General features: G+C 42.7%; 2 protein-coding genes across 6 annotated transcripts in view; both read right to left on the bottom strand.

Annotated features, from left to right (window-relative positions):
• Window positions 1–522: 522 nt before the first annotated feature.
• Window positions 523–16,139, bottom strand: LOC122575940 (putative aminopeptidase W07G4.4). The gene is made up of 8 exons (XM_043745473.1): window positions 16,039–16,139; window positions 13,376–13,657; window positions 10,490–10,598; window positions 5,482–5,629; window positions 3,365–3,717; window positions 2,637–2,915; window positions 2,325–2,564; window positions 523–1,001 (listed from the first exon to the last, which is right to left on the bottom strand). The coding sequence occupies exons 1-8, from the start codon at window positions 16,053–16,055 to the stop codon at window positions 561–563; spliced, it is 1,869 nt and encodes a 622-aa protein (XP_043601408.1). The 5' UTR covers window positions 16,056–16,139; the 3' UTR covers window positions 523–560.
• Window positions 16,140–18,776: 2,637 nt separating this feature from the next.
• The window catches only part of LOC122575939 (sodium-coupled monocarboxylate transporter 1), a 37,193-nt gene continuing 29,450 nt past the window's right edge, over window positions 18,777–26,519 (bottom strand). For all 5 annotated transcript variants that reach the window (XM_043745470.1, XM_043745471.1, XM_043745468.1 and 2 more), the window contains 4 exons: window positions 25,968–26,142; window positions 24,741–24,892; window positions 24,037–24,177; window positions 18,777–21,421 (listed from right to left, as the gene is read on the bottom strand). In XM_043745470.1, coding sequence (XP_043601405.1) covers window positions 20,269–21,421; window positions 24,037–24,177; window positions 24,741–24,892; window positions 25,968–26,142 — 1,621 coding nt within the window. In that variant the 3' untranslated portion in view covers window positions 18,777–20,268. The remainder of the gene's footprint in view (window positions 21,422–24,036; window positions 24,178–24,740; window positions 24,893–25,967; window positions 26,143–26,519) is intronic.

Raw genomic sequence — 26,519 nt, 5'->3', positions numbered from 1 at the left:
TATCGGCATATGTCGTGACATTTTCCTAGGATCGCGAGGAACACGCGTGATTTCCGAGTTTTCTGATGGACGTCGGCTTAGAATCGTCGCTAGATGCGAAACTTGCCTATTTTTGTAATATACGTACATATGATATATGTTGCTCTTTTAATTTCTTGGATAAATTATGGAGAAAACACAGTCAGTTCCTTATCGTTATCTCTGGATACGGTAACTGGTTCGATACATTGTTTTACAGATTCCTGTAAAATCTTCGTTGATCGCTAGCTACTTTATTTCTAGTAGGTAATAGAAATTTACTTTACCTACAATCGATATCTCGTACTGATTGAAGGTACTCGTTGGTGCTAAAAGGTAACTAGTTCTGAATACATTTAATCTGTAGATATTTCAAAATTCCTTCCTTACCTACATGTTACCAGTAACGCACTTCGCATCCTATATTTCTCATTCGACACTCGTATCGAAAGAACACCTATCAAAATTCATTTAATCCAGAATAAAAAGATATCACGTAGAAAATTTATTCGAAAATAAAACTTTATTAGAAAACAGTCGTTTCAGTTAACACATTTCGGAACGTTCGGTCTGCAGACGGGTTCAACGATGGTTACGTTTTGCCCGCACGGTGGACAGGGTGGACAAGGTGCACAAGGGGCAGGTGGACAAGCTGGAGGACAACATGGATCACAGGGTTGAGTGCACGGAGGACAACAGGAACAGCTTGGTGGAGGACATATCTTCACATCGCATGCAGCACGGCACGGTGGATAACATGGTTGACAGGGTTGAAGGCACACGGGTTTGCAATCCACCTCGCAGACGTATTGCATCTCGAAGGGCAGGTCGTTCCGTACAGTGAGACATTTGCCTTGGATTAAGTAGCAGTAGGCCAGAGCCAGGACGGGGTTACCGCTGTAGGGTAGGTGGTGAGGATCGGGCACATGTGCGAATATGTCGATGTGCGTGTATTTTAAGGGAGAACAGCTACAGGCTCCGTGCTGCAATCGATACGAGGGGGTGAGAACGAGTGGTCGAACGAGGCGGGCCGAAGGGAGATAGGCCGGCTAAATGAGGCTTTAAACGTCATTGTAATGGAAAAGCTTTTTAATCTGCCATTAATGCCTCCTCGCGGTACTTATGTTAAGCTGATCGCCCATAAAAAATTCATTCCGCCATCCTAAAGAGGGAAAAGCGCGAGATATGTAGCTGTGTATAAAATTGCTTGCCGACGGATATTGGTTTAAAAACGATGTTAACACGATACCTCTTCAAATACCGTGTTATAGGACTGTGATAACTTATCGAATAGTACTAGTTAAATATAACTATCGCTCGAGGAAATGAGATTAATTTCGTAGAATGGTAAGTTTAATCGGTCATGGATTAGCACGAGACTGATTATCTGAGTCTGGTGAAAGAAGATCAGACTTGGCGGTTATTTATCCCCTCGTTTAAGCCTCCGATTATCGTAGTTATTACCTGCACCTACTATACAGGTTCCAGTTTCTTTCTTAGCCAAACACTGTCAGTATATTCTACAGATCAACGTAAGAAAAATATGTTACACGAACACGTGTCACTGGAAGCATCGTTAAGAAGTTACAACAAAAGAACGATGTAGAAAGTGATCGGTAACGAAAGTGCGTTGCTACGGTACAAAGTACGAATAGATCAAGAGAACCATTACATCTAGCAGCAGTCAGAAGTAACTTTGACGAGCAATAAATGAGAACTTCAAAGAGTAACAAATTCAGTCTTCTGCCGCTACCAATCTTGTATTGATAGGAACAGTGAACATTTTGAAGTGGAGTTACGTAGCTGTGGTCGTAGAAGTATTATGATACCTTCTGACCACTACCAGACGTAAATTATATTATATAATTTATAATTCTTTAAAGATCCTTCCAAAGACATATGATTAGATGACATTTTTGACCTATAAAATGTACTAACAAAACTGGGACACTCCACATGTTTCTCTATCGTACTGATATAGATAAAACTGCGTTAGTTTCAGATTATCGACTGGCTAGTTCAGCGGGAAGCCTGTAAAATTAAGTTTAAGTATAAATTTCCACGGGCTAGGCTTCCGTCTGGCTGACTTTCCCGAAAGAAACGTCACGAAAGAGGAACCGTTTGGCCAACGTCGGAACTGGAGCACCTGTTGGAGGTTCGGGAAAATCGCCAGCGCTCGAGGCGATGTCCAAGTGAAGGTATTTCAGAGCCGTTTCTGATCGAGTGCCGTGTTAAAAGTTGCGATTCTTCGTGCCTGAGAAACGAGATAAATCTCTCACTTAATAGGTTCTAAAATATTATTTTACCTTGTCCAGGCCGGAAGCCATAATTAAAAAGGCGGATGGATTTTGGTGCCCTCTGTTCGTCACGCTACTGCCTTTAGGCGGCGCTTGGTAAATATCGTCGCCTTCCGTTCGGCCTTCGTGGAAGTGGAAGTCCTCTCTTCGTATCCTTGATATCTCGAATGGATCGCCCATTGTCTCTCCGGAAGCTTGGAGTTTCTCGGCGTTGCTGACTAAACGCGCCACTGCATTGTCCATAGCGATCTGGAGTAAATGGTACAATAATTTATTTCACAATAGAACGATTTTGAAGTTCGTCATTTCGGAAACGCTTACCGAGTATCCGCGACCGACGGTGAGCATCGCGTGGCTTGTTAGCGTGGCGACAGTGAAAATATGCGGATTAACCGAGCACAGGGCCATTTCTTTTATATGACAGAGAGCATCGGCCATAGCCAAGCGACCATCCGCGTCCGTATTCGAGACACGTACCCTGACGCCCGACTTAGCGGTGATCACCTCGTCGGCGACGAAGGAATTCTCACCGATGCTGTTGCGTACCACGCACAGAGCCGCCACAGCCTTCACCGTCGGTGGTTGCAGCAAATTCACCACCTGTCAACATCAAATCCTACCTACGACTACTTCCATAAACATACCAAAACGTATGACACTTTCAACAGTTAACGAGGCTATGCACTCGCTTTTAATCTTCTTATTGTCTCGATTAAGCATTAGGAAATACGAATTACATGGCACAGTTGTACCATCGATTATCCCGATCGCAGAACCGTGCTCATAATCATATCGACCAAATTACCGGTTTAATCATCGTAAAATGAAACGCTCGAGTTAAATCCCTCCTATAGATTATGCCCGATGCTGTCTATAATTTCACTAGCCACCTCTGGCCAAATCGGTTAACAACCTTCGAATACAATTGGAAAAAGTTGCGACAAAGCGAAATAGAAAGCGCAGCGAAGCCTTTTGCGAGCTATCAAACGTTTCACTTTGATACCGCAGCGTTCAAACGCGTGGACAAACAATCTGTTATAGCGAAGCACCTGCATGAATCCAGCGCAGGCTGCTGCTCCGCATTTGTCCCTCGACATGCCGAACATCGAGCCGCCGACCTTAAGGTCGGTGCCGCCGGTATCGTAAGTGACACCCTTAGCCACGAGCATAACCGTTTCCAGGATGCAGGCAGGATTAGGCGGCTCGTAAGTCAGAAAGATAATTCTACCCGCGTGTCGGGGTATCATGGAGGCTGCACGGTTCACGCACGCGAACAGAGGATATTCCTGCAGCAGAGTTTCCTGGTCGGACACAACCTGCATCGTCACGTTCGTACCGCAGAACAACTCCGCAAGGTACTCTTCGACTCTTGGGGGTGCCATTCTTTCGGGATCTGCGCCACCTGCAGGCAAATCACGCGAAATTAGCGTAGGAAATGAGATTTCGAGCTATCATCGGGGCTAATTCGAAGCGGTGTTATTGGGGCGATTTTGCGTTCGGAAATGAGGAAGATCGAGCTGCCGAGGAAATGAGGGCGTAATAGGGTTGAACTTTGGGTCGTAATTTTTTGAAACTGTCTGCTCTGTTATGGGATACACGCGAGGGATAATTACTGTTGGTATGAAAAGTAGAGAGGAGGGCGAGTCAACGACACGGCGGGAAGTGCAACATAAGGTTTATTTTCTTACGACGTTGGTAGACATGAGTTCTCGCCACTTTGCCGAGTGCAAAGCTGAAATATAGATATGACGGAGTATTGTCTCTTAAGTTTCTAGAGATTTACACGTCCGGTCAATTACCGCGCCGCTTCCCTCGGTGCTTCAACAGGAGATTTTATTGAAAAACGGCCGGCAAGGTTAAAAAAGATTGCGAATGCTGGTGCACTCTGTAAAGTAGAAGCAATGCAGGTCGTTCTACACGCTTCGAAACTCCCTCAATGACGCGAGTAGATTCTTCTAGCCAGGCCATACACTCCAGCGGTATAAAAAAGAGATGGTAAAACGAGAAAGAGTCTAACGAGCGACGCGATTTTGGCTTTTTGAATCTACGGAGTACTTGAGAAACCCTCGTTCCCATTTCTTTTGTCTGTAGTTTCACAAAGAGTTAATATCGTATTAAAAGTAACATTACGCTTAATCTACGGAATAATTCGCCCGTTAAAGATCATCGAAAAATACGCGCGTTCCTTTCTATTTGCTGGTCGAACAGTGCGACTACGAGCGATTTTTTTCTTCCTTTAACAATCGGCCTATTCTCTGTGAGTATTATTTCAGCCAAACGGATCAACGTTTTTGTCACCTCTAATATTATTTTACGTTAACGGAGGCACGAGAGAGACGTGAACAGTAGATTACCGGGAATTCCGTTTAAAATTTTTACGCGACACGTTTCTTCCATCGGATATAGAATTTTTTCGGGCCCATAGTTTTTCAGCAACGAGAAATTAATACGATCCACGTAGTTGGAAGCGAACGGTCAGCGAACGAGGCGAGGAGAAAAAATTCAGGCGAATAATCAACTGGAAACTGAAAACGGCAGTAATTGTTTCTCGAGCGTCCAGGGTGGAAGTACGGCCTGGTATTTTAAACATTGGAGGGAAAGTGCATCGGCGCCGGCGTAACGTCGCGCGAAAACGTATATACGCAACTTTTTCTCGCTTAATTAAACGCCCGAGATTCTTGGGGAGAACGAGCAAGTGGAACAGCCTGAAATTTACATTCCCCCGACCGCGAGGAACGCGAATAAAATGTCGAATCGCTGCGTCTATGTCGAGGAAAAAGTATTCGGGCGATGGCCTCTGAAAAATGTTCCGTCGTCAACGTCCCAGAGTAAACCGGGGGACGATCAACGTTGTCCAGGGACGAAGCAAGAAATTCCACCGAGGAATCCATTTCGAGTCAGTCCCTTTAAAATAAAGAGCACCGATAATGTCTAAATGTTTGAATATTAAAATGGCCCCCAGAGGGACTTTTCTGAGAGGTAAGAACACGAAGATTCACGCTCGACCAGTTACTCCAAACGAGTTGTGAGCCGCCAGCGATTTTTCCTTCTTCTCCCACGTCCTATTTCTCCAAGGGAAGTCCGCGAAACGGAAGTCGGGGCCATTCTTCGGCCAGTGCGCTCGATAAAGTAGCGGGAATCTCTCTCGGCCCAGGCAACGACTTACCGATGTCCCTCGCCACGTATCTTCCGCTCTCGAGCGCCGAGGCCAGCTTCACGATACCCTGAAGCTTTTTACTGCAAATCGGACTCCATACGGCCAGTTGACACGCCTTGTAGCATCGGTCTGGGCATGTTTCTCGAACCTCCAACGGCTGCACAGAACCGGCAAAGCGATTTCGTGATTACAGAAAGTATCATTACCAATCAACTTTGAATAGGGTCTTTGGAGGATTAACAAGTTTCCTTATTATCGAACTCGGTAGCTTTGGTTTGACTGGCGAATGGAAGGATGCTTGGTGATATTGATAGAATTATCGGCAGGTTTGTTTGAAAGGTCAGGGACACAAACGGATCGATGACCAATTTACAACTTACGCCAGTCACAGCTCGATATGATAATTTTATCGTAGCTGCGGAATAGATGGAAATAAAAAAAATAGGTCGTGGACGTATTCGAAGTGGAAACGAAAATCCTGTAAACCAATCGCCTGAAATCTTCTAAGCTTCTGTTCGAGCCTGTTTTCCGTACTAAATTGGAAGAAACGGACTTAACGGAAACAGAAATGCCATCAACTACTAAGAAGAAAGCGGGCGTACCGAAGAAAGCTTGTCTGGACTGAAAAATCGATATGGAATTAACCCCAAGAGGCTAGAGACGATGTCCAAGTGACGGCGAATTTTCTGTAGCGTGAAAAAAGGATGCAACAGCCGTTTTGCTAAAATATCATCCCCTTAGAACTCGTGTACCATAAATCATTAACAGGAACGAGACCATCGTCTCAATCCCTCGAGCTTCCTTTAACTACACAAATTCTGTCGTAAAAATAATCGATCCTACGAGACATCTGACACGGATCAAAGAGGTCAACGTTCACGTTGAAACAAGATAAGCGGTGAAGAAGTTGGTGGAGCGCCAACGAAGACGTCAGTTCCTGCGGAATATTTCACTAGCCAGAGAGAGCCAGTTTTCGCAACGTAGACACGCTGCTTGTGTTCGGTTTCTAACGCAGCTTCTTAGCTGCTTTTGTTTCTCCACACAGAAAATATTAAAGCGGATAATCCTCTTAGTGGATCGTTCGATTCATAAGCGGGCTGGCCACGGAACACGTATGTTTCGTTCGAAAGTTCTCGAATTAATCCCCTTAACATTTCGCTCCTCGACCCATTGAGAGCTTGTTTTCCTCCCTCGTTTTCTCTCCCCTTTCTCAACTCTTTCTGACCGTTCTGCTCTTTAAAAATCGCCATATTTAGCATTACTTTTAATCCCCGCTCTTTCCTCGAAAGTCTGTTTCTTTCATCATGGCAGCAGGCAAGTTTCAGCATGGAAGATGGTTTCTCGTCTTCGTTATCCGAACACCCGGCATAGTTCCGCGTTAATGTATTCGCTGCTCGTATCGGAGCCGCGTGTCTGCCTACCCGATAGCTATTATTTCGAAGTAGGTGAATAGTTTACGAGTATATACATGCTGGCGATATCCTGCGAGAGCTTGAAATCGAGGCAACGTTATGTAACAGATTAGGCTGTTAATACATTGCGAACAGTGTTTCCATTTCTCCAACTTGTTAGCGAATGTAGATCCCTCGCGTCAGATTTACCGGTTAATATTTAATTTCCAATATCTCGTCCGCCACATATGCTTTCTATCGAGGAATTTCTTTCTCGTCGAGCTCGAGCTTTGTTAAAACGTTATAAATATCTGATTTATTTCCATTATCGTTTTAGTTCTTTTGGAAAATTGGAAATAAAATTTCTTTTCGCGAAATTCATCCGAAATCCAATTCACCGAGAGATCCACGACAGATAATTTTTTAATTGCACATTTTCTATCTATTATGCTTTTCCTTTGTCTTACACTCCGATCGAATGTCTACAATTTTTCTGAGATACTCTCTGATTATCGCGCCGTTTCTGCTTATTTTCTGTTCCTCGTAATATCTTGTCGAAAGGATAAAATTCGTCTAGGGCGACACGTAGATAATCTCACGGCATGTCTCAAGATCAATAACGGCGAAATTCCGAATGTTTAAAAGAACCCGGGAATTTCAATCGAAGCATCTGAAATTCCGGGAGCACCGAAAGACAAGTAATATTCGAACCGGGGCTAAAGTACCTGCAGCTATTTTAATCTTGTCGCTGACCGTCTTCTGATCTCCTTCGACGAAAACGAGCTTTCTGACAAAAACGCTAATCAAATATCCGAAAAAAGCGAATTAAAGGAACCACGAAGCGATAAACGAAGGAGGAGAGAAATAAAAACGAGTCACAGCAAAACGAGAGAAAGAGAGAGGGAGAGGAAGGGTGAGAGAACTTCTGCGATAAGAAGAGCAAAGGAACGGGACGTTCTACAAGAAGAAGGGTGAAAGTGTCGAGAGGATGAGGAACGGAAGTACCTCAGGGTACGGAAGCGACGAAACGAAGAGGCGACGTTCACAACGGCGTTCCGATTACGCGGCGTCGGAATTCCGAGGGCGTCTTCCGGTATTTGGAAAACGATGCTCCGTATTCGCGAGACCCGCCTCAGGAGGGTGGCTAAACGACGAAGGAAGTGCGGGCCGACGAAAGAAGGAACGAGCTACGCGTCGATGGCTCAGACACATAGAGCCTGGACCCTCGAGTATTTCGCTAATTAGGTCGCCTTGCCGGCCGCCTGGATTTAGGAACGCCAAGCATCCACTACTCTTGGCAAGACGAAACTCCCTACTACGTTACCCCTTCAACGTCTTATACCGTTCTCCCCTACTTTGGCCGAAGAAGGCGCATGGTGCTTCTTACTTTGTGTGTTCGTCGCTTAAAGAGTAAGTAAGCAATGGAGATACGAGTTTCGTTTCGAAGACAAGGGACGAAAGTCCCTAGGCAGTTGTATCCGAAACAGGGAGCGTGTAACGTCGACAGGACGAGGTGCTACGTTTTTGAGAAAGAGATAATCTTTTCTGGCACCTGGTTTGCTGGCGGATGGCTAGCCACGCGAGCGGTTTGTTTGGAATTTGAAAAGAGCGGCTGTTAATTTTCTAATGCGATTAAATGGTTTCAAGTGGAACTGATACAGAAACGGGAATTCGACGTAACTGTGTATACAGCGGGCATTAGCGAATAACCAAGTTTCGAGCGTTAGAAACGCGTGGCAAGAGGTGCATTTGAGATTGGGATTGAAAGGGAGTGAATAGCGAATGGCCACTCAATGTTCTGGGCGAACGTTTGTGAAAAAGAGATTATGTTCGTGCAAATGTATGAGCGATTTAGTCGCCGAGTCAGTATTCAGAGTTTTATCTTATTCTCTGAACTCTATTTTATAATTATTTTTAATTGACCTAACCGGGTTTTACGTGGTATTAAATCTGGTTTATAGCTCGATCTTTTTACCTTTCTACAGGCTGATCGGACAAAAATTTCTATAACAATATCGTATACGTATTTTGTGAGACATTTCAAGATTGAATTTACGTTGATTTTAATTAAAGCCGCGTTAGAAGGGATTTAAATGCGCGTATGTAATTTCTAAGGATAACGAAGCAGCATGTTAACCCAAATATCAGCAGTATCAGTTTTCCCTGCTAATTAATCTTGTCTCCGTGTGGCGTTATCGATAATTTCGCAGGCAAGATACCGCGCCGATACGATTGACCAATGTCAAACAGGCAATTCTGGTACAGAACACGGCTCGTTTCCGATCGTAATTCCGATTGTCAGGTATATCATGTGCTTGTGAGAACGAAGCTGTAATCAAGCGTAGTTTCGCAACCTGGGAAGACATCGATGAACAATGGGGACTCGTAAGACACACTTATCCATCATCCGCAGCTCGCGTTGCCACTGCCGCTGACGGGTGTTGTTTAATAGCTCTGTTGACCGCGCGTTTCGGATCTGATACCTGTCACGCGCTGCTGTTTACTCAAAATGTCGTCGAACCGGAAACGCTTAGGATTTTATTCGCTCTAGTAACCAGACGACTATCTGGGATCTTCCCATCATCCACGGAGAACCATCGTCAAGCTGACATCTAGAATCACGCGTGGAAAAGCATAGTTACGAAGTAGCGGGAAACAGCGATTATTAAAGGATGGAGGAGAGACGACCTTGACCGGCCAATTGATTTTCTACGGGTTACACTCGATGGTCGTAAATAAATCAGAAACGAAACTTTTCAGCGAAATTGCTTTCCGGCGTGTAATTAACGTCGACCATCGAGGGGATAACGAGGTAATCTACAATGTTCACTTAGTGGAGTTGAACCAAGACCAGGATCAATCGTTTATCCAGAGACTAACGGAGCATTTGGAACAAGAGTTGCTCAGCAAGTATTACTGTCTCGCTGGTTTTCGATGACTGAGCGTACGGTGCCGTTGGTTATGGATTAAGATGTCAGAAGGATCGGCTGGATTCATTCGATCCTTGCCAATCCACGAGAATGTGACGGTGGATTTAGGTCGGTTTAGCGAACGAGAGTCGACCAGCCAATCAAACCCGGGACCAGGTTGAAATACGGGAAGCTGAATTCCTTTCAAACACAGGCCACAGGCTTCCTATTCTGCGAGCGTAGTCCGCACGCCAGCGGCCTGTGTTGTCTCTGTTTGATTGGTTTAAATGGCGCGGCAGTGACCACAATTCGACCGACTATCTGGGAAACGCTTTAACCAGCCGTGTTGCCTACAATTGAGCGGCGCGCGTTTATCAGCAACGTTGACGTTACTAATCTTCGGTTGCTCCACTTTCTTCCGGGAGCTGTTCGATCTGTCATGCTCCAGTCAGTTTCCGTCGTTTCCCCCTTTTTACTCCCCCTTTACCACTTTCTACTTTGGTTCATCTATACGCTCCAACACCGACGAACGCAGGCAGAGAGTCTCGACTTCTCGTTCGATTGTCTCGTTTGTAACTGGTTAAAATTGTTTTCGATAGTTCTCTGACCAACGCGATTTCAACACTTGATGAAGACACGCGATCGAGGAAAACGATCGTCCACGGTATTTTGAGCGTTCAATTTGGCGATTCGAGTGAACTAACGTCGAGTACTTACTACGTAGAGGCCTTCTAGAGCTCCAAGAAGCGTGACCAGCTCGACGTTCTCGAAGCGGATGTCTGGTAGAAGCGCAAGCAGCGGACACCTGACGCCAGCCTTCAACGCTCTGTTTAAACATGAATTCTCGTTTAATAAACAGTCGAACGAGAAAATAAAGGGAAAACGGAAGGCAGTGCACGATCGGTCGAAAGTAAAATTAACCCGATTCCATTATCCCCGGAAACGAAAAAGGAAATAATATATCAATGTCAATCTTGGCAGCAAAATGAGAAATCAGGATCGATTTTAATAATCATCAAACCATGATTGAAATCAATTGCATGGAATTGGAATAACCTGCGATAAGCTTTGTATTGTCAAATCATCGTTGCTTTCAACTTAAAAACTGTTAAAAACTGTTGAGCTGAAAAATATTAAATAGAAAAAATACAGAGGGAAATATCGAGCACGCGTTTCTACGTGTAAAATGCGACATACGTATCCAATATTTCACCCTATCGCGAGTCATGCTCTCTCCAAAACACAATTTCCTCCCCTGAAATCGTGTCTTTTGTTCGACGCGTTTAAACTTCGGAACGGTGTCATTCAAAATCAAGGAATCGTGACCAATATCGGTTGAAAGTTATTCTTTCCTCCTCGTTTCGCTGCGGTATTTCAGCTGTCACGCTCGCGAGTGTCGTCGATGTGCACGCGGAATCCCACGCGACAGTCCTCGCGGCGTTTCTGGTGTCAGCTCGGGGAATTTCATTTTTCAACCGAATTTCGGGACACACGGCTCGCGTGGAATTTCACTTCCTTCGCGCTCGCGTGTTCATCAGACGCTATCTTACGACGAAATCGAGCGATGCTTAACATTTCTCATAGTGGAATTGCTTTATTAATCGCCTCGAATTGAGGAGGGAAAGTCACGAGAAATTAGGGGAGTCGTGAGTAGCGGGCCGAATTGATATACTTATCTACGAACGCCACAGTACGTTTGTATAGAGATATATGAAAGAATAATCAAAATAGTTCAATCAAAAAAAAAAAAAAAAAAAAAATAGAGACATTAAATTTTTATAAACGTTTCCATTTTATTCGTCACTTAAAATCATTAAATTTTGGCTAATTATATTTTATTCCATTTTCTACTGTTTCGAAGTTATGGCTCCGTTCTCTATATTGAAACTCCAATTCATAAGAAACTGTTCTACTATATTAACGATATCTATCCCTTTCCTGTTATACATTTCAAGCACAGTGTCAATTTTCTGAAACGTGTGAAATCTGTTCCATAACTACGGTATTCGTTAAAAGTTTCTACATTGCTCTGGGTTGTTTGATCCTCCTTTCTAAACGCATTTATCTTGTTCTTTTGCTATTTCCTTACCGTCTTCCGCTTGTATTTTCTATTTCCGCTCGCGGTCAGACTCCAATCTTCGATGGCCGTTTAATCGACACCGTTTGACAAACGGTTATCCCTTTTCTAACCAAGAAAACTGGATGTTATCGCAAAGAACCTATCAACGTTCGTCGAACCTCGGCGTGTTCGACGTTTATTCCGCTTCCGGCGTATTAAGCGCGACAGTAAAAGGCGGCTCGGGGAGAGAAACTGTTATCTTGGTGCACCCTCGATCATGAATATTTATCTCTCGTCCCACAGCTTCGCTTCATTCCGTATTTATTAAGCGAGAGACAGTCGCGAATCAAGCGTGCCATCGCCATAAATAGACAGGGTCGATCCTCCGTTAAAAACTGATAGATCCGATGAATCATTCAGCCGACCGTGCACGAACAACCCTTCCACCCGGGCTCGGCGTCTACCTATTCCGTGTATGTTCTTATAAATATTCAACAGCTCTATTTATCTTTCCTCCTGGAGGACATCCATCATATGAAACGAGAGAAGCTCCCAATCGAGATAGGTGTGAACGCTACTCCGCTTTCGACCAATTCTGCGGGGATTAACACGATGAAGATCTAGCCAGATATCTCGAAATTTCGTGTTATTGGTAGTTGACGTTGTTTGAAGGTTAGTAGGGATCATCGAGGTCGTACCACGTTTACAAGGTTATTACAAGGCCAACGCACAAACGGCTAAAAATCACGAAAGTTCACATCGTGTTATTGATATCCGCGGTATCATCGAGATCATGCCATTGACACTCAAAGTATCATAAAAGTCGCGTCATGGACAGTCGAAGGTCGTTTGAAAGTCCACAGGGATTATCGAGATCGTAAATCAAAGGTCATTTAATAGAGGTAAAGCTCGTGACGCTGTCATTTGAAAAAAAAAAAAAAAAGAAAATATGAGGAACCTTCTCTTTTTTTTAAAAGTAGTTCGACCATTCGATAATTACGGAAATTGTTCGAATAGTTGAATAATTAGGATAGGAAGTTGAAGGTAGTAATATCAAACGGCACATGTGAGCGTACGTCCTCTCCCATATATAGTCAAACTTGTAATCTGAAAATTCACGCGGCTCGTTAGGCGATGGTTTGTCGGTCAATTCGATTAACCAGCTTCTCTCGGCGATGCACCGTCCTTTTTCGCCGCGAGCAAACATTTCGGTCCCGATCGGACAGCCGTGCCCACGGGAAGGCAAAGTTAACCGCGTTATCCCACGCGAAACCTCCTTCGTTATTCAACAATCGTGTAATCCGAGTTCGTCTAATGAGCCTGCACTTTGATCTCCCGCACCAATTAAGCCGTGCAATTAATAAGCAATTACGTGGTGATTAGCTCTGGGTAATCCGCTTGTTCCTTTTTCCCTTTCGCGGGAAATTACTGACAAATATACACTACCAAGTCTGATCACTCCCACGCGCAATCCAACTCAGATTACCCTAAAAAATCCTACTAAGAATAAAACTCTTATTAAAAAGATATTTATTCGACACTACCTTTTGACGCCTTTAGTGGCCGCCTCGGCGAAGCTGCGAACGTCATGGTAATCCATGTTGAGCGGCCCGGTCGGACTGTAAATGAGCCTTTTCGCGGGCAAATTGATGGACAAAACCGCACCGATCACGCCCAGAGCGGAATCGATCTGGGCAGCGCTGAACAGCACCGTTTTGAACGGCTCAGGCTCATCGAACCCCGGTGCGCAGCCCGACACCAGGATTATACCATCGTAGTCGCAGCTGCAGATGTTCGGCTCGATTTTCAGCTGACACGGCATCCATCTGAAACGAATCATTATCCTCGTTAGCCCTGCTCTCCGCTAATTGTCGTGCCCCCGGGCTTTCCGAGTGATTATTTGTCAACGATGTATCCCGTCATAACTCTTAAACAATCGACCACCATCGATGTGTGGTCCCTCGATCGTTTTCATTCTTACACAATTGACAGAGGAGCGAACAGGCTAGGCGAAAAGCTACTCCGGAGAAAATGGAAGATCAAATCTTAGCCTAATGAGAGATCTGGACGTGGATGGAATTATTTAAGGAGGGCAGATTAGATTTGGCGCTCATGTAACAACACGGATATCTTTGACGTTTCTGTTGGGATATAAAGCCAGTTTAATTGCAAAGACGGTGTAGGCGGTATTCCGAGATTTAGACTTAAGAATGAAGATCTATCCACGCCGTGAGTGACTCAATTACACGACACAGGAAAGATCGCTGTTTGAATCTTGATGCAGCTCTTATCTTGGAATTGGTAATTTTAGAAATAAGGTTCTCTCCGTTTGAGAGTTGCGGGTCATTTGACGTAATAAAATCGGAATGTATCTCTCGTATAACGAATGAGAGACTTTTATGTTCAAATAGAATTTCTTTATTACTATGAGTCCAGGGACAACAAGGATTATAGCAAATTAAAAAACACACGAATCTCGCTATTTTGGAAATGGCCATAGTTTCGTTCTTCGATTCGAGATTTATCGCGAGCCAGCAACTTCCAGTTCGAACATCTCCCCATTACTGTTAAATCCACCATCTCTTTATCGTTTCCTCTTTTCTCCAAACTCTATACAAAATCTCAATTTTCCGAAAAACGTTAAACACCCTCATCTCGAGTCTCTTTTAACGAAAAGTTGAATGAGTTGAGAAACTCCGCTTGAACTGGTATTACGTCGGAGGAAATTTCGTACGAGTTTTCCTAAGAATTTTCGAATCCCACGTGGTGCAGTTACACGCGTCGGAGAAAAGTTTCCTTTGGCTTATTTTCGCAGACTCGCGACCACATCGAAGGGGGCGGGGGCATCTTCACGCAAGTTCGCGAAAGCAACTCGACCCCTCAGGGGCGGAGGTGTTAGATCGTGCAGCAACTCGTACGGTTTTGTCTTCGTTACCCATCGATAGCCGCACTTCACACCGCTCAGAACAGCCGTGAGCGTTTATCACGAACAAATATACGAAAATTCGGACGGTATGCACCGTCTGTGCAAATCTGACATTCGAAATTTTGCCCTGTGGATTTCACTCCAGATTTTTGATCTCGTAAAAAAATATATTCCTTAATAAAAAATTTAATACTTATTCCTTAGCAAGTATTAAAATTTTGTATTATAATTTATTCGTATTAATATTTGCTTGAGCCTCGTTGAAGTTTCGTACAGAGTACGTACGTTTTTCTCAAAGTACCAATTACAAAGTTATGATGTTAAAACAAGTATCATTACTTAAATAAAAATGTGAACTTGTTGACAGATCCCTCACCAACTTCGATGATTTTTCAGTATGTTGTCGGAGGCATAATGCTGTAAAACTTTTTCCTATACATGTAACTGTCGGTCAGCCCTAGTTTCCGACATATTCGCAAGAAACTGCCGGTACCAATACGTTGAATCCTGGCTATCTGTTCGTATCTGTGATACAGTCGCGAGCGTAGTCGACACTTTCGCCACTTGGCGATCTGTCGATATCCATCAACCATCGATTTATTTATTTTCGTATCATACTTTACGGATCTAATTCAGCTTCTAAGGAAACCTCGATCACAAGTGCATATACCAATGTTCCGAGTTATGCACTTGTTGTCAGACTGAAAAATTTTTTATGTACCATTTGCAAATATCTCGAAGACTATGGATGACCGATGGTTACGTACATAGGAAAAAGTTATTCAAAATAATTCTCCGCAACAAAGCTAAAAATCATGGGAGTCGGTGAGGCAGTGATCTTTCGACAATAATTTCACTGGTATTTTTAATAAAAAATATAAAGTTCTGTCATAGTTGTAACAGAAAATGTATCAGATTGAAACGTACATTAGTTTCGTCTACAGAATTTAAGAAAATCGAAGTTCATTAAAAGTCACTTAACGCCAAACTTTATCGGAGTTTCGATAACTCGAACAACTTTCAATCGAAACTTGTTCCGAACGAGACTTATTCTTCCACAAGAAATATCCAATTAACCGTTAAAGAAGACGAAGAAATGTTATAAAACAACGTTCTTCTCAAGAAGACTGTAAGAAGCAAAATCGAAGCGTGGCAGTTTCTCGAAGTAAGCCGAGTGGACGTCGAGCCACTCCGAATCTGCACGAGTCCTCGCGGGTCAACGATTGCAGAAACGCACGAGCGTCTACGTGGCGAATTGTTTCACGGTCTTCATGAACTTACCTTGACTCTACCGCCATGGTAGCTGTGTTACCGACGTCCTTTCGGAAGAGAAACTCGAAGGACTACTCTCTTCTCGAGATCGATGGTCTCTTTTCTGTTACTGGGCCACTTCGAAGGAATAGATTCGAAGGCGCATGGAGGGCGATTGAAAAATCGCGAAGAAATCGAGATGACGTTTCTCGACGTCGACGCGAGACACCGAAAGGACCGAAAGTATCGAAATATCAAAGAAGAACAACGGCCAATCGACCGTTGTCCTTCACTGCCAGCTTCACATTGGATATCGATCCTCGTTCACTTGCTGCTTCTTTCCCTTTTGTTCTGTGTTCCTCAGCTTCTTGTCTTCGACATCGATTTCTTTCGCACGCTGGATGCTCACTCTCCAGGATTTTTATGGACAGCGAGGAACGCTAGGGTGCACAGTGTTGCCACTGTTGCCAGTGCAGCCGTGATTCTTCCAGGAAGTGCTATGTATATGGTACTTTGCAGAATGGTAATTCTTAGCCAACTATGTTAGTTAAGTTGGAGTTAAAGTTAATAAATGCTAAACTTATAGGCAGTGTAATACTATGGAAGTAACAATAATATTTTTTAACGTTAAAAATATGATAATAAAAATTTATTTGAAATACGTAATGTCGTTAAAAAATGTAATAAAGCTGCGACATTTGACTTCCAAAATTGATAATTATGAAAGAGAATTTTTTACAAAATTTAATTAAAGAAACCGGTGTATTTCAATGAATCCACGCTCGCTATTCAAATATCTAAACATACCTATCGCGCGACGTTACCACGTTGACTTCTCTGCATAGCTTTTGAATTCGCGCGGAAACCTAGTTTTTCGTTAACATTTCAGGCATTTGTAGCGTAGATCGACTTCCTTATAATTTCTTTGAAATTTTGACGACACGTTATTTATCACATTATTTATGCATCATGCAATTTGTAGAGAGCCTGCCTTTACCGAGGTGGAAATATTCATCTTGAAAGTTTAAAGTTTTAACACGTAATTCCTATACATAGGAAGCCGCAAAAATGACTTTTTGATTAATTACAGGAAAACCGTTCCTAAAAAGTTATTAAAATGCTAATATGTTGTGTAAAATGTTTAGAAGAACTTAAAAAAAAATATTTTGCCCTCGTTTCATCATTTTCGAATAAGAATAATGTGAAATACGTAATATCGGTAATTTCGGCGTTCAAAATACTGTATGTTATAATACGAAGTTGCAGTCTTATCCATTTCTGAATTATTTGTTAGTGTGCGCGCATAGTAAATACCAACAGCCAAGAAATTTCATCCTAGAGAGGGAATCTCAGACATATGTAAAGAATATGAGTTTCGAGTTATGAGATATCGTCGTGCTACAAATATCTTAAGAAAAAAGTGTGTGAACAGTTCTACAGAAAGCAATAAATTCGTTTCATGACATTTCCATGTAATCTTGTGCCAATTTTGGTGCGATCCTTGAATACAGTTTTTCTGTGTTAGAAAACAAAAGTAAAACTAAAACTCTCTTTTTAAAAATCCGCCATATATCATCGAGTTAAGGTGCATTAACTAATTAGGTTAATTATTTACTTTTATTAACAATTTCTCGATGAATGTGTGATAAGTTCAAAATTCACACAAGGGTTTCTCGTATTTTCAAATTAGTTTTGCTCGAAATGTGAGAGTAGTCTTAAATTTTGAGGTTTATCTAAGAACTACTTACCTTAACTTCTTTATCAGGTACGCCTCGCGACATCGGAAATTTGAGTAAAATTTTATGGTCCCCTTTTCGATTATGTTCCTGTTTCTCACGGAGATTCTATGGGGATTCTACGGAATAGATATTCTCTTGCCTCTGGTTCCTCATAAATTTGCAACTTTACTTTTGTCGAAAACGACGGTCGATAGATTTGTCGTACTTTAGTTCGAAGGAAATTCGACGATAAAGTCGTTCGATGCTGATGGCTTTTCTCGACAAACGCGAGCTGATTCTTAATCCAAGCGATTCGTTGTGATTTTTACATTGCAATGGAATCAGATTTGACAGAGTTCGAAGAAACGTCGGAACAGCTGGAACGATTTGACTCGTGGAGATATAAAGATTAGAGTGCGTAAGCGAATTGAAACAGTGATACAGGAATAGAAAGAGAAATCTACGTATGTAGTGGGCCCTTGAGTCCTCGTTTAACAACATATACACGTTTGTACAGTAAATATGTAAGTTATAAGTGTAATACCGATCAACGAGCAGCGTCAGTGTACGTGTCTTATTAGGCAATAACAGAAAGAATCTCTATGCAGCGTTCTCTTTCTATTTCCGTATCGCATCCACTTACACGGTAATATATGAATCGCGTATATACTCTATCTTTCTACATATCTTTATGACCTGAATAAACGATAACGCTATCTAATCGATTGATTGACGTGATAGATTAATCTCGCGGGTTACGCGTCGCGGTATTTGAATATGCGATTGATGAATGAACGGTATAACATAGTTGCGGAGTTTTATTTCGTAGAATGAGAGATCTTCTTGCTGCAGTCGGCGCTAGAATTTGTTTATTAAGTGAGCGAAGTTATTGTCTTCAAATATTTGTTTCGTTATTGACAGAGTAAAATAATCTTATCGAATAAAGTAGGGGAAAATGTAAATTGAAGCGCGAAATTCGAAATACTTCAACTTGAATAAATAATCAGGCAGGCGATAGATGAAGCAGGGAAGAAAGTAAAGAATGATGAATTTTCAACACAACACGTACAAAACGTGATATATTTGTATGCAAAAAGAAAACAAAATAAATATTCACAGTATTTCATACAGATCCATTTGATATTTTACATATATCGTATTTAGCGCTGCTATTCTCTATAGATATGTATATATATTGTTAAAAAAATAACGCATAATCTATGAGATATAAAACTTATAATAACGTAGAATATCGTAGAATATACAATATCGTTCAATATACAATTTGCGTGAACTGTTCGTCACGCTCTGTCAATACACGCCTCATTCATTTGCATATAGTGAATCATTCGTCGCGGGAAACTCTGACCTTAAGAATCCGGACCTTGCGCAACGAAACGCATTAACATCTACTTGATTCTTTGCAATCATATCACGATTCAATACTTTCGTTACACGCTGCTAACGCAGGAGCGGACCAACAGGCACAGGTCACCGGTGTGAGCGTTCTACAAATGTCAGAGATCACTTTCTCTCGCATCAAACGCGAATAACGAACGACGTTTCCCCGTGTCGTTGGAGAGCGAGATAGACACACCGGATAATTTCTCGATTATCGGGAACATGAACTCTGCAAACGAGTGCTTGACACCGTCAAGGACTTTGAACAATGAGTATTAGACGCGCGTGTACGTATAACGTACAGTATCTTTACAAATTTGCGAAATAAAGATTGGATCGCAAATGGCTTGGTGTTCTCACGAAGTTTCGTGTGCTCATACGAAACTTACGTTTCCTTTAAGTGCTTCGCATGGGAAGCTCGCGTTGAGGAGGAAAACAAAGTGAGAGCTTGTCGATCTCGTCATTAAAAGACGTAAAACGGACAAGACGGAAGAGGAACGAATATAAAGGAGGAGAACACGAGAGAAACGCGAGGAGAAAGTCGAGTCAGCAGGGTAGATGCAGTTTCGCGTGCACCGATAAATGCCACCGTTTGTAGTCTGCAACTACCGAAGCGAGCTCGTTTGGGGAGTGTTTTAGGAAATACCTTGGGGAAAAACCGACTGAATTTTAGTTCTCGGCATCTAGACACGCGTGATCGCATCTTTCCTGGAATCACTTCACTTAACGTAATTACTTCGCTTAAGTATGCGCGTGCACAGTCGGTCGATTAATATCGCGCGCCTACTATTTCTTAAATGTGGCTCAACGAAGCCATTCGTTCATGCTTATAACTTTGTACTAGCGTCTACCCTGTAAAATTGCGCGTTTGTCTGGTTATTGGAAATAAAAATAGCTGTATGCTGATTCTACAGGATGATCAATGAGAATACTACTAACAATAAGATATTTCTAGGGTCGTCATTTGACTATAATACTAACAAAGAATCGTAAAAATGGTGCAACTACGGGAAAATAATTCGCTCACCCTGCAAGTTCGTTAACACAACAGTTGGAGAGGGAAATGGAAATCAGCCTCGTTTTCGGAGAAGATCGAACAACACTGTAATCGCGTTCTGAACGTCACACTAGGAACTTCCTTTCAAAGTCTTGTTCCTTTGCTGACCTCGTTGGTCACATCGAGCGAGACGTTTTTGAGTGCATTAAGCTTCTCCATGTAACCGATATCGATGTGAAGCTTCCCATTATCATCGACGATTCCTTGCAGAGGAGCAGTCTTTTCCGCGGCATTCGCGATCGAGGTCACCGACGAGGAAGCAGTCGCATTCGCTGCGTTCTGCTCGTTCTGTAACCGCGTGCTGCTCGCGTACAATCTTCGTCTTCCCGGGAAGTGTCTGGATATCTTCACCGCTAGTGGATGAAGCAGATGTTGCTCGTACATGTCTTCTTGTGGATTAGCTGTCAAGAGACTCACGATAATGCCGACGATCACCGTCGACAGACTTCCTATGAGCGCGTAATACATGTACGTGATGCTATATAAATATTCGAGTGGACCTCTGGCAGATGTTGCCTGGGTCGCGTTAAGTAATGGCACGCTTTGATACTGATTGTTCGTGACGTTGAGCGCAGCGTCCAACAAGCGTTCAGGCTGCGTGACCCAAGGAGAGAATGTGTCGTTCTGACAGTTCTCTGTCGACAGAGGAAGCGACTCCGCCTTGTGCATATTGCCGATATTCAAGTGTCCGAAGGTTATCCACAAAGTGGTCACGTGGCTGAAGATCATCCCAGTCGCAGCACCCTTCCAGTTGGCACAGGGAACCAGCATAGCCAACACAAATACGCCAAGCAACGGACCGGAAGTCGCCGATGTCATCAGCATCGATGACTCGATTACTCCCGACAACATCGCCACGAGAAAGCTCACGCCTATTATCAGCACGCCGTAGATAACGCTGATCGCCTTGATGAGGTGTAGCTGCTGCTTATCTTTTAACTCCCTGAGTGCGGGTATCTGACTAAGGAAATCCTCGAACGTGACCGTGGCTAGAGAGTTGAGGTTCGACACCGCCAAGGTGAGCGCGCTGTTGAATAGAGTAGCCATCACGAGACCCAACAAACCGGGGAAGTTAAGGAACTTGTCTTCCACGTAGAATGGCACGATCTCGTCGAATTTCGAGATGTATCCTAGTGTGAGAGGATCGCAGTCCGCGTAGTTAGCGAAGATTACCATGCCAACCACCCAGGAGAGAGAGAACAAGATGAAGATTATCGGCATGTTGGCTAACATGGTCCTAAAAGAAGCACGAGATATTTTTCCATTAGGTTGTGAAACACTATCAGGGTTAACGTTCATAGCGTTACAGTCTGAGTATAATGGTAAGAGTTCCTGTTCGCAATTTATTCATTGCTCGTCATTCGATCGACTTTTATTTTCTACCTGCAACTCGTGCAAAACCGATTCGGGTTAGATCTTACGAGCGAGGAACGTCATTAGATACATATACGCTCGACTTGGTACTGTTGACCTTAGCTAGAGAAGGAGTATCTGCTGCTAAAAGTTTGGCCCGCTGCCATTTAATCCCAGTCCGTGTGCCGGGCGGAGGGCTCATTGATTATGTGGTAACGAGGAGTGCGGAGAAAATTTCACGAATCAGAAAACGGTAAGCGGATACGAACTGCATGAAAATCTGCTCTGCTACCAAGGGGGTTCTCGACGTTCGTAAATTTTAAACGTTTTATTTCACGAGATATGTAGGATTATTTACGTTTACGATCGGAGCTCTCATTCTCGCGACGAATCTCGGTAAAATCCCAGTCGAAAGAGGAAAAAGTATCGTTGGATTTCGCACGAATTTCAAACGGCTATCCGTTCTGTACGCGAACGTCCTAGAACAAAACAGCGACGTCGTTTTTCTTTCGCACGTTCTCACAATGAAAACTTTATCAATACTGCTCGAAATTGCGTAATAAAGTGACAAATCGTTGGTAGTTTCGGATCGCTCGCTCGCACGCGGTTATACTCTAATAAAAATCCATACGGGAAAACATTTTTATCGCGAAGAGAGAACGCGCAACCATGGCCGCGATTATATTCTAATAAAAGTCCATTTCGGCGGGGCTTTTTATCGCAGCAACACCGACGCGTCGCTGTTCGGATTTATGTTCTAATAAAACGTCCGCGAGCATGGAATGCCAACGCGTGTCCTCGTCGATGTTTCGTTCGAAAAAGGGAGAGATAAATTGCCTCTGAAATCGGCTGTTCGTTTGTTTCATTTTTCCCCTGTACGGTAACACGACGGGACGGGTTATGCTTTTCACAAATGTCACTTGTTCATTTCGCGAAACGTCACCAGAGATCTTTTCGCGTTTCGATCGTCGGTTATATAATCGACCATCCTGTACGGTTTCCTCGTTTCGAATCATTCGGAATTAACTTTCTTATCCCAAAGGAAGGATGAAAAGAAGTTCGCAAATTACTTTCGGCGGGAAGAAGTCCGCTTTTCATCGCAGGTGTTCGGCGATGAAAAACGGAGTTATCGCGTCACCGGATGAAAAGAAGCGGCTGTGGTTCTTAAACGGCAGCGGATACTACGATTTCCTAGAAATTATTTATAGCCTTTTTGACTTACAGATGATTCTATGCGAGTTAGATAAATGTTCTGCTGCATATATTAACTCTTTTAAATAACAGGTTTACACACACGTCATTGACGCGTTTCACGCTCGGTGTTTATTCCAATTCGATGCAGTTAAAAAATGACACCGATATGAAAAATCGACGAGCGAAAGTAAGCAACGCTGTTGTTTGTCCGGTGTTTCGATAAACGAGGAGAAGGACCGATTAATGAACAATCATAAGTAAGAATAACAGCCAGACGACTGTAACAATTTGCATAATGCGAAGTGACTGGTTATCACGTGCTGTCACGCGACTCATGCAGCCGGATCATAATAATAATTTAGTAAGATAACCAACGCAGCGGCAGGCAAAAATTGCGTCTCTGGCAGCGTGACGATGACTCATTTCACCATTTGTGATTGACCTTTTAGTTAAAAAGTCAGACCTCGATTGTTTCGATCGATAAAGAAAGAATGAAAGAACGCGCAAAAAAGAAAGAATATAAAGCTAGGAAGAACTGAAAAAAGAAGGAAAGAAAACTAGACACGATCGACCGGACAGAGTATCTTCGAGATCACCCCCGGAAGGATTCCCCTGCTCTTCGTCTAGCTCCAGGGGAAACAGTCGATTCCGTGTACACGTCGACTAAGTGATCCGCAAACTTTCGATTCGTACTCCTGTCGCTTCGATTTCGGGGATACAGAATGAATCCCAATTCTCATCGGATCTCCCTCACCGGTGATTTTCTCGATTGTTCGGCGGAAAGCCACTCCAAGGGGTCAGAAGTAACTCATGGAATGGCGGTCGCAAAATATTACGACAAATTAAACTTGTGAAATTTACTTTCCCTTCTTTCTATCTTTCAGTTGGAAACTTCCGTTTTTCGTAGAATTTTAATAAACGTTTCCTTATTGGCAGACCTCTTCCATGACACGAATTTTAGCATTGCACGTTGTAGCACGTGGCGTTATCTACGCGACACTTGTTTACATATCTGTCGCGTAAAATGCTAATTCTGTGCGTGCCTCGAAGTAGTATGGGCAACTTCTGTATTCACGAACTTCGTCCTACATATCGTGTAATTTTTGCTGAAATTGCAGAAACTTCGAGGCAGATTTCGAATAATTGATGCTCGGAAATTTCGAAATTTTTACCGAGGTAGAACATTCGTAAATTCGTTTGAGAAATTATTCTCTCCCGAAATTATCGTCAAGATACGACAAATCTTCTAAAAATATGCGAATTTCTAGAAAAGGTTGGTAAGATCGAATAAAAGAAATTACTCACTTTATGACTTTCCGTTGACTAGTCATGCTACAGTATCGTTGCACAAAGTTCTGCTGGCAGCCGAAGATGGACAGGCTCATGAATAATTGACCCAAGGTTGCTGACAGAGTCGTCACTCGAAGGGTGGGATCCAAATCTGTACTGAAATTATAGAGACCGGCCCTATTGACTCACCAGAAATTGAAGTAGCAGTCGATCAAAAGCGTTCTCGTTTTCAAAGCGCTCGACGTTATAGGTTTAACTTGGAGAGAAACGCGTCGAGTTGTTTTTCACTGAAAATGCACCGAAGCAAACGCGGATTTTGGCTAATTCGATAGGGACCCACGGTTGTAATTCGAAGTTACGTTGTTCCTTCTCCACTGCCTCGCTTCGCGAGACGAGTGTTTTGAATTAGAATTACGTGATGAATGTCTCGTAATCTTATTGCTGTTCTTAGGTAGATGTTGTTATAACGTCCACAGAGGATCGGTTGTTCAGAGCCAACGTTAAAATAATAAAACCATGCGAACGTCCCCTTCGAACTAACACCGATTTATTATTCGATTAGATCGTACAGATATTTCGTACGAAGCGTGAAACAGTTTCAAGCTCACGAGATCGTCGATAAATGCCCAATAAAATAAAGCGTGAAATTCATCTGATTTTAATCCCTAATAGCCTACTTAATTTCGGCACCTGGATAATCAATCTATATCTGTACTTACTTGAAGAAATCTAATCGACCACGTTCGTACGTCACATTTAAAATCTTATCAGGTCCAATATCAGCGGAACCCTTGGCGATTATTACGAGCGAAACGCCGATCATCGTCACTCCTTGTATGACATCCGAGAGGATGGCTGCTTTCAAACCACCCTGCGAATAAAAAGACGAGCATTTTCGTTTGTAGTCTGCAATATTCATTGATTCGAGTTTGATTGCGGAGAGCAACTGCAGATTATTAAAGGGCGCGTAAATGAATTCGAGAAAGGGGACATATCGATATAAGCAAGGCGATATGAAGAGGTAGATTTTCACACTTATGGCCCGTCACCGTTGTTCGTGTATGTTTTACGATCGCGCGTATCGTATTTACGATCCTCTCGACTGGAAATGCACCACGAACAAGGACGAATAGTCTGCTTCCTCGGATCGCGAATAATTGATGGGACGAAAATGCGGCGGACATCGTGAGGACGATTTAAATGTTTCAGTGTCTACGCGGAAAATCATCGGTCCTTGGAAACGTTCTTCTCCGTTTGCATCGCCGCGTTACAGTAGAATCATGCTAGTCGATGAACTTTTGTTCTCGAATGAATATTTATGAGGTCACAAGTAACGAGGTTTTTCTGAGAGTTGAGTTTAAAACAATGGAACTCGTCACCATCGGTCTTTTATAAAAGGGGAATGGAAAGCTTAATAGGAAAGTGACGACAATTGTAGAAAATGAGCGAAATACTTCACTATGTTGCAGATGTTTATGCGAATTTACATTTTTATGAATATTAGTAAAGAAATAGAATCTATCTAGGGATTATTCTTTCAGCCTTTCATTGTTATAAATATAATGGTACAGTATTTTTGTATATTAGTATATACATTCTGTACTCTTCTGCACATTTAAATTTTCCATACAAACATCAACAGTCTATATATCACTGATTAATTTCCGTCAGATTCTTTTTTCATAAGAAAGAAATCTCATTACTCATGAGATAACCTAATATAACTTGAAACGATATCATTTATTTCCAAAAATATTTCAGTCGAATGTTTCTATTCTATTTCTCTGTATTGTATTGTAAGCTAGATAAAACATTCTTTTGTAATTTTAATAGGATATTCAACCTCTTGGTTATATGTAGTAGGACATTACGATACGCTTAATGTTTCATTTTTATGATTCTAGAAAATCATTATCCGAAGCTTTTACGTTTAATATCAAACTTACCATAACGCTGAAGACGACGGATATCGAGGTGATCCCCAAGATACTGGCCCAGTACGGCAAGCCAATCACAGCCTTCAGAGCGACGCAAGGCGTGAATATCGTGACGGCCAAGTTCAACAGGCTACGTATCACGTAAGAGAAGCTCGCGAGGCATCTGACTAGCTTCGAGTTGAACCTGGTAGATTAGCATAATTACAAGAGGTCTATTCTCCGACATGGCCGGACATAATCGTTAAACGCGAGAGTAGTTTCAAGGTTCATAGGAAAAATCAAACTCTAAAAACTATCTGAAACAATCGTTTCTATTTAAAGAAAGAGTCTATAAAGGTCCGCAGTATCGCGAAAAAGAGGAGAAGAGCGGGGTTTATGTCATGGCTGGTACACGTAAATTGAAAATGTAAAACAGCCTGATTTCGGCGAAGCAAACGACGATATCGAGCTCCTAGAGCATCGTGTACACGGTGAATTTAAATTTCCCCGTGATCCGTCACGTGTCCGCGTGATTTCGATGCGAAACGCCACGAAGTCGAGGCGTTCTTATTTCGGGGAGAA

This window comes from Bombus pyrosoma, linkage group LG15 (genome assembly GCF_014825855.1).
Source record: "Bombus pyrosoma isolate SC7728 linkage group LG15, ASM1482585v1, whole genome shotgun sequence".
In the NCBI taxonomy this organism is placed as follows: Eukaryota; Metazoa; Arthropoda; class Insecta; order Hymenoptera; family Apidae; genus Bombus; species Bombus pyrosoma.
Note: the sequence above shows the minus strand (reverse complement) of the source record. Positions and strands in the feature narration are given on the sequence as shown.

Excerpts from the sequence above, each read along its gene's own strand:
- LOC122575940 (XM_043745473.1), bottom strand. Across the intron at positions 2,565-2,636 it reads CCGTCGGTCGCGGATACTCG|ATCGCTATGGACAATGCAGT; the intron begins GTAAGCGTTTCC and ends CATTTACTCCAG. Across the intron at positions 1,002-2,324 it reads TGGCTTCCGGCCTGGACAAG|CACGGAGCCTGTAGCTGTTC; the intron begins GTAAAATAATAT and ends TATCGATTGCAG.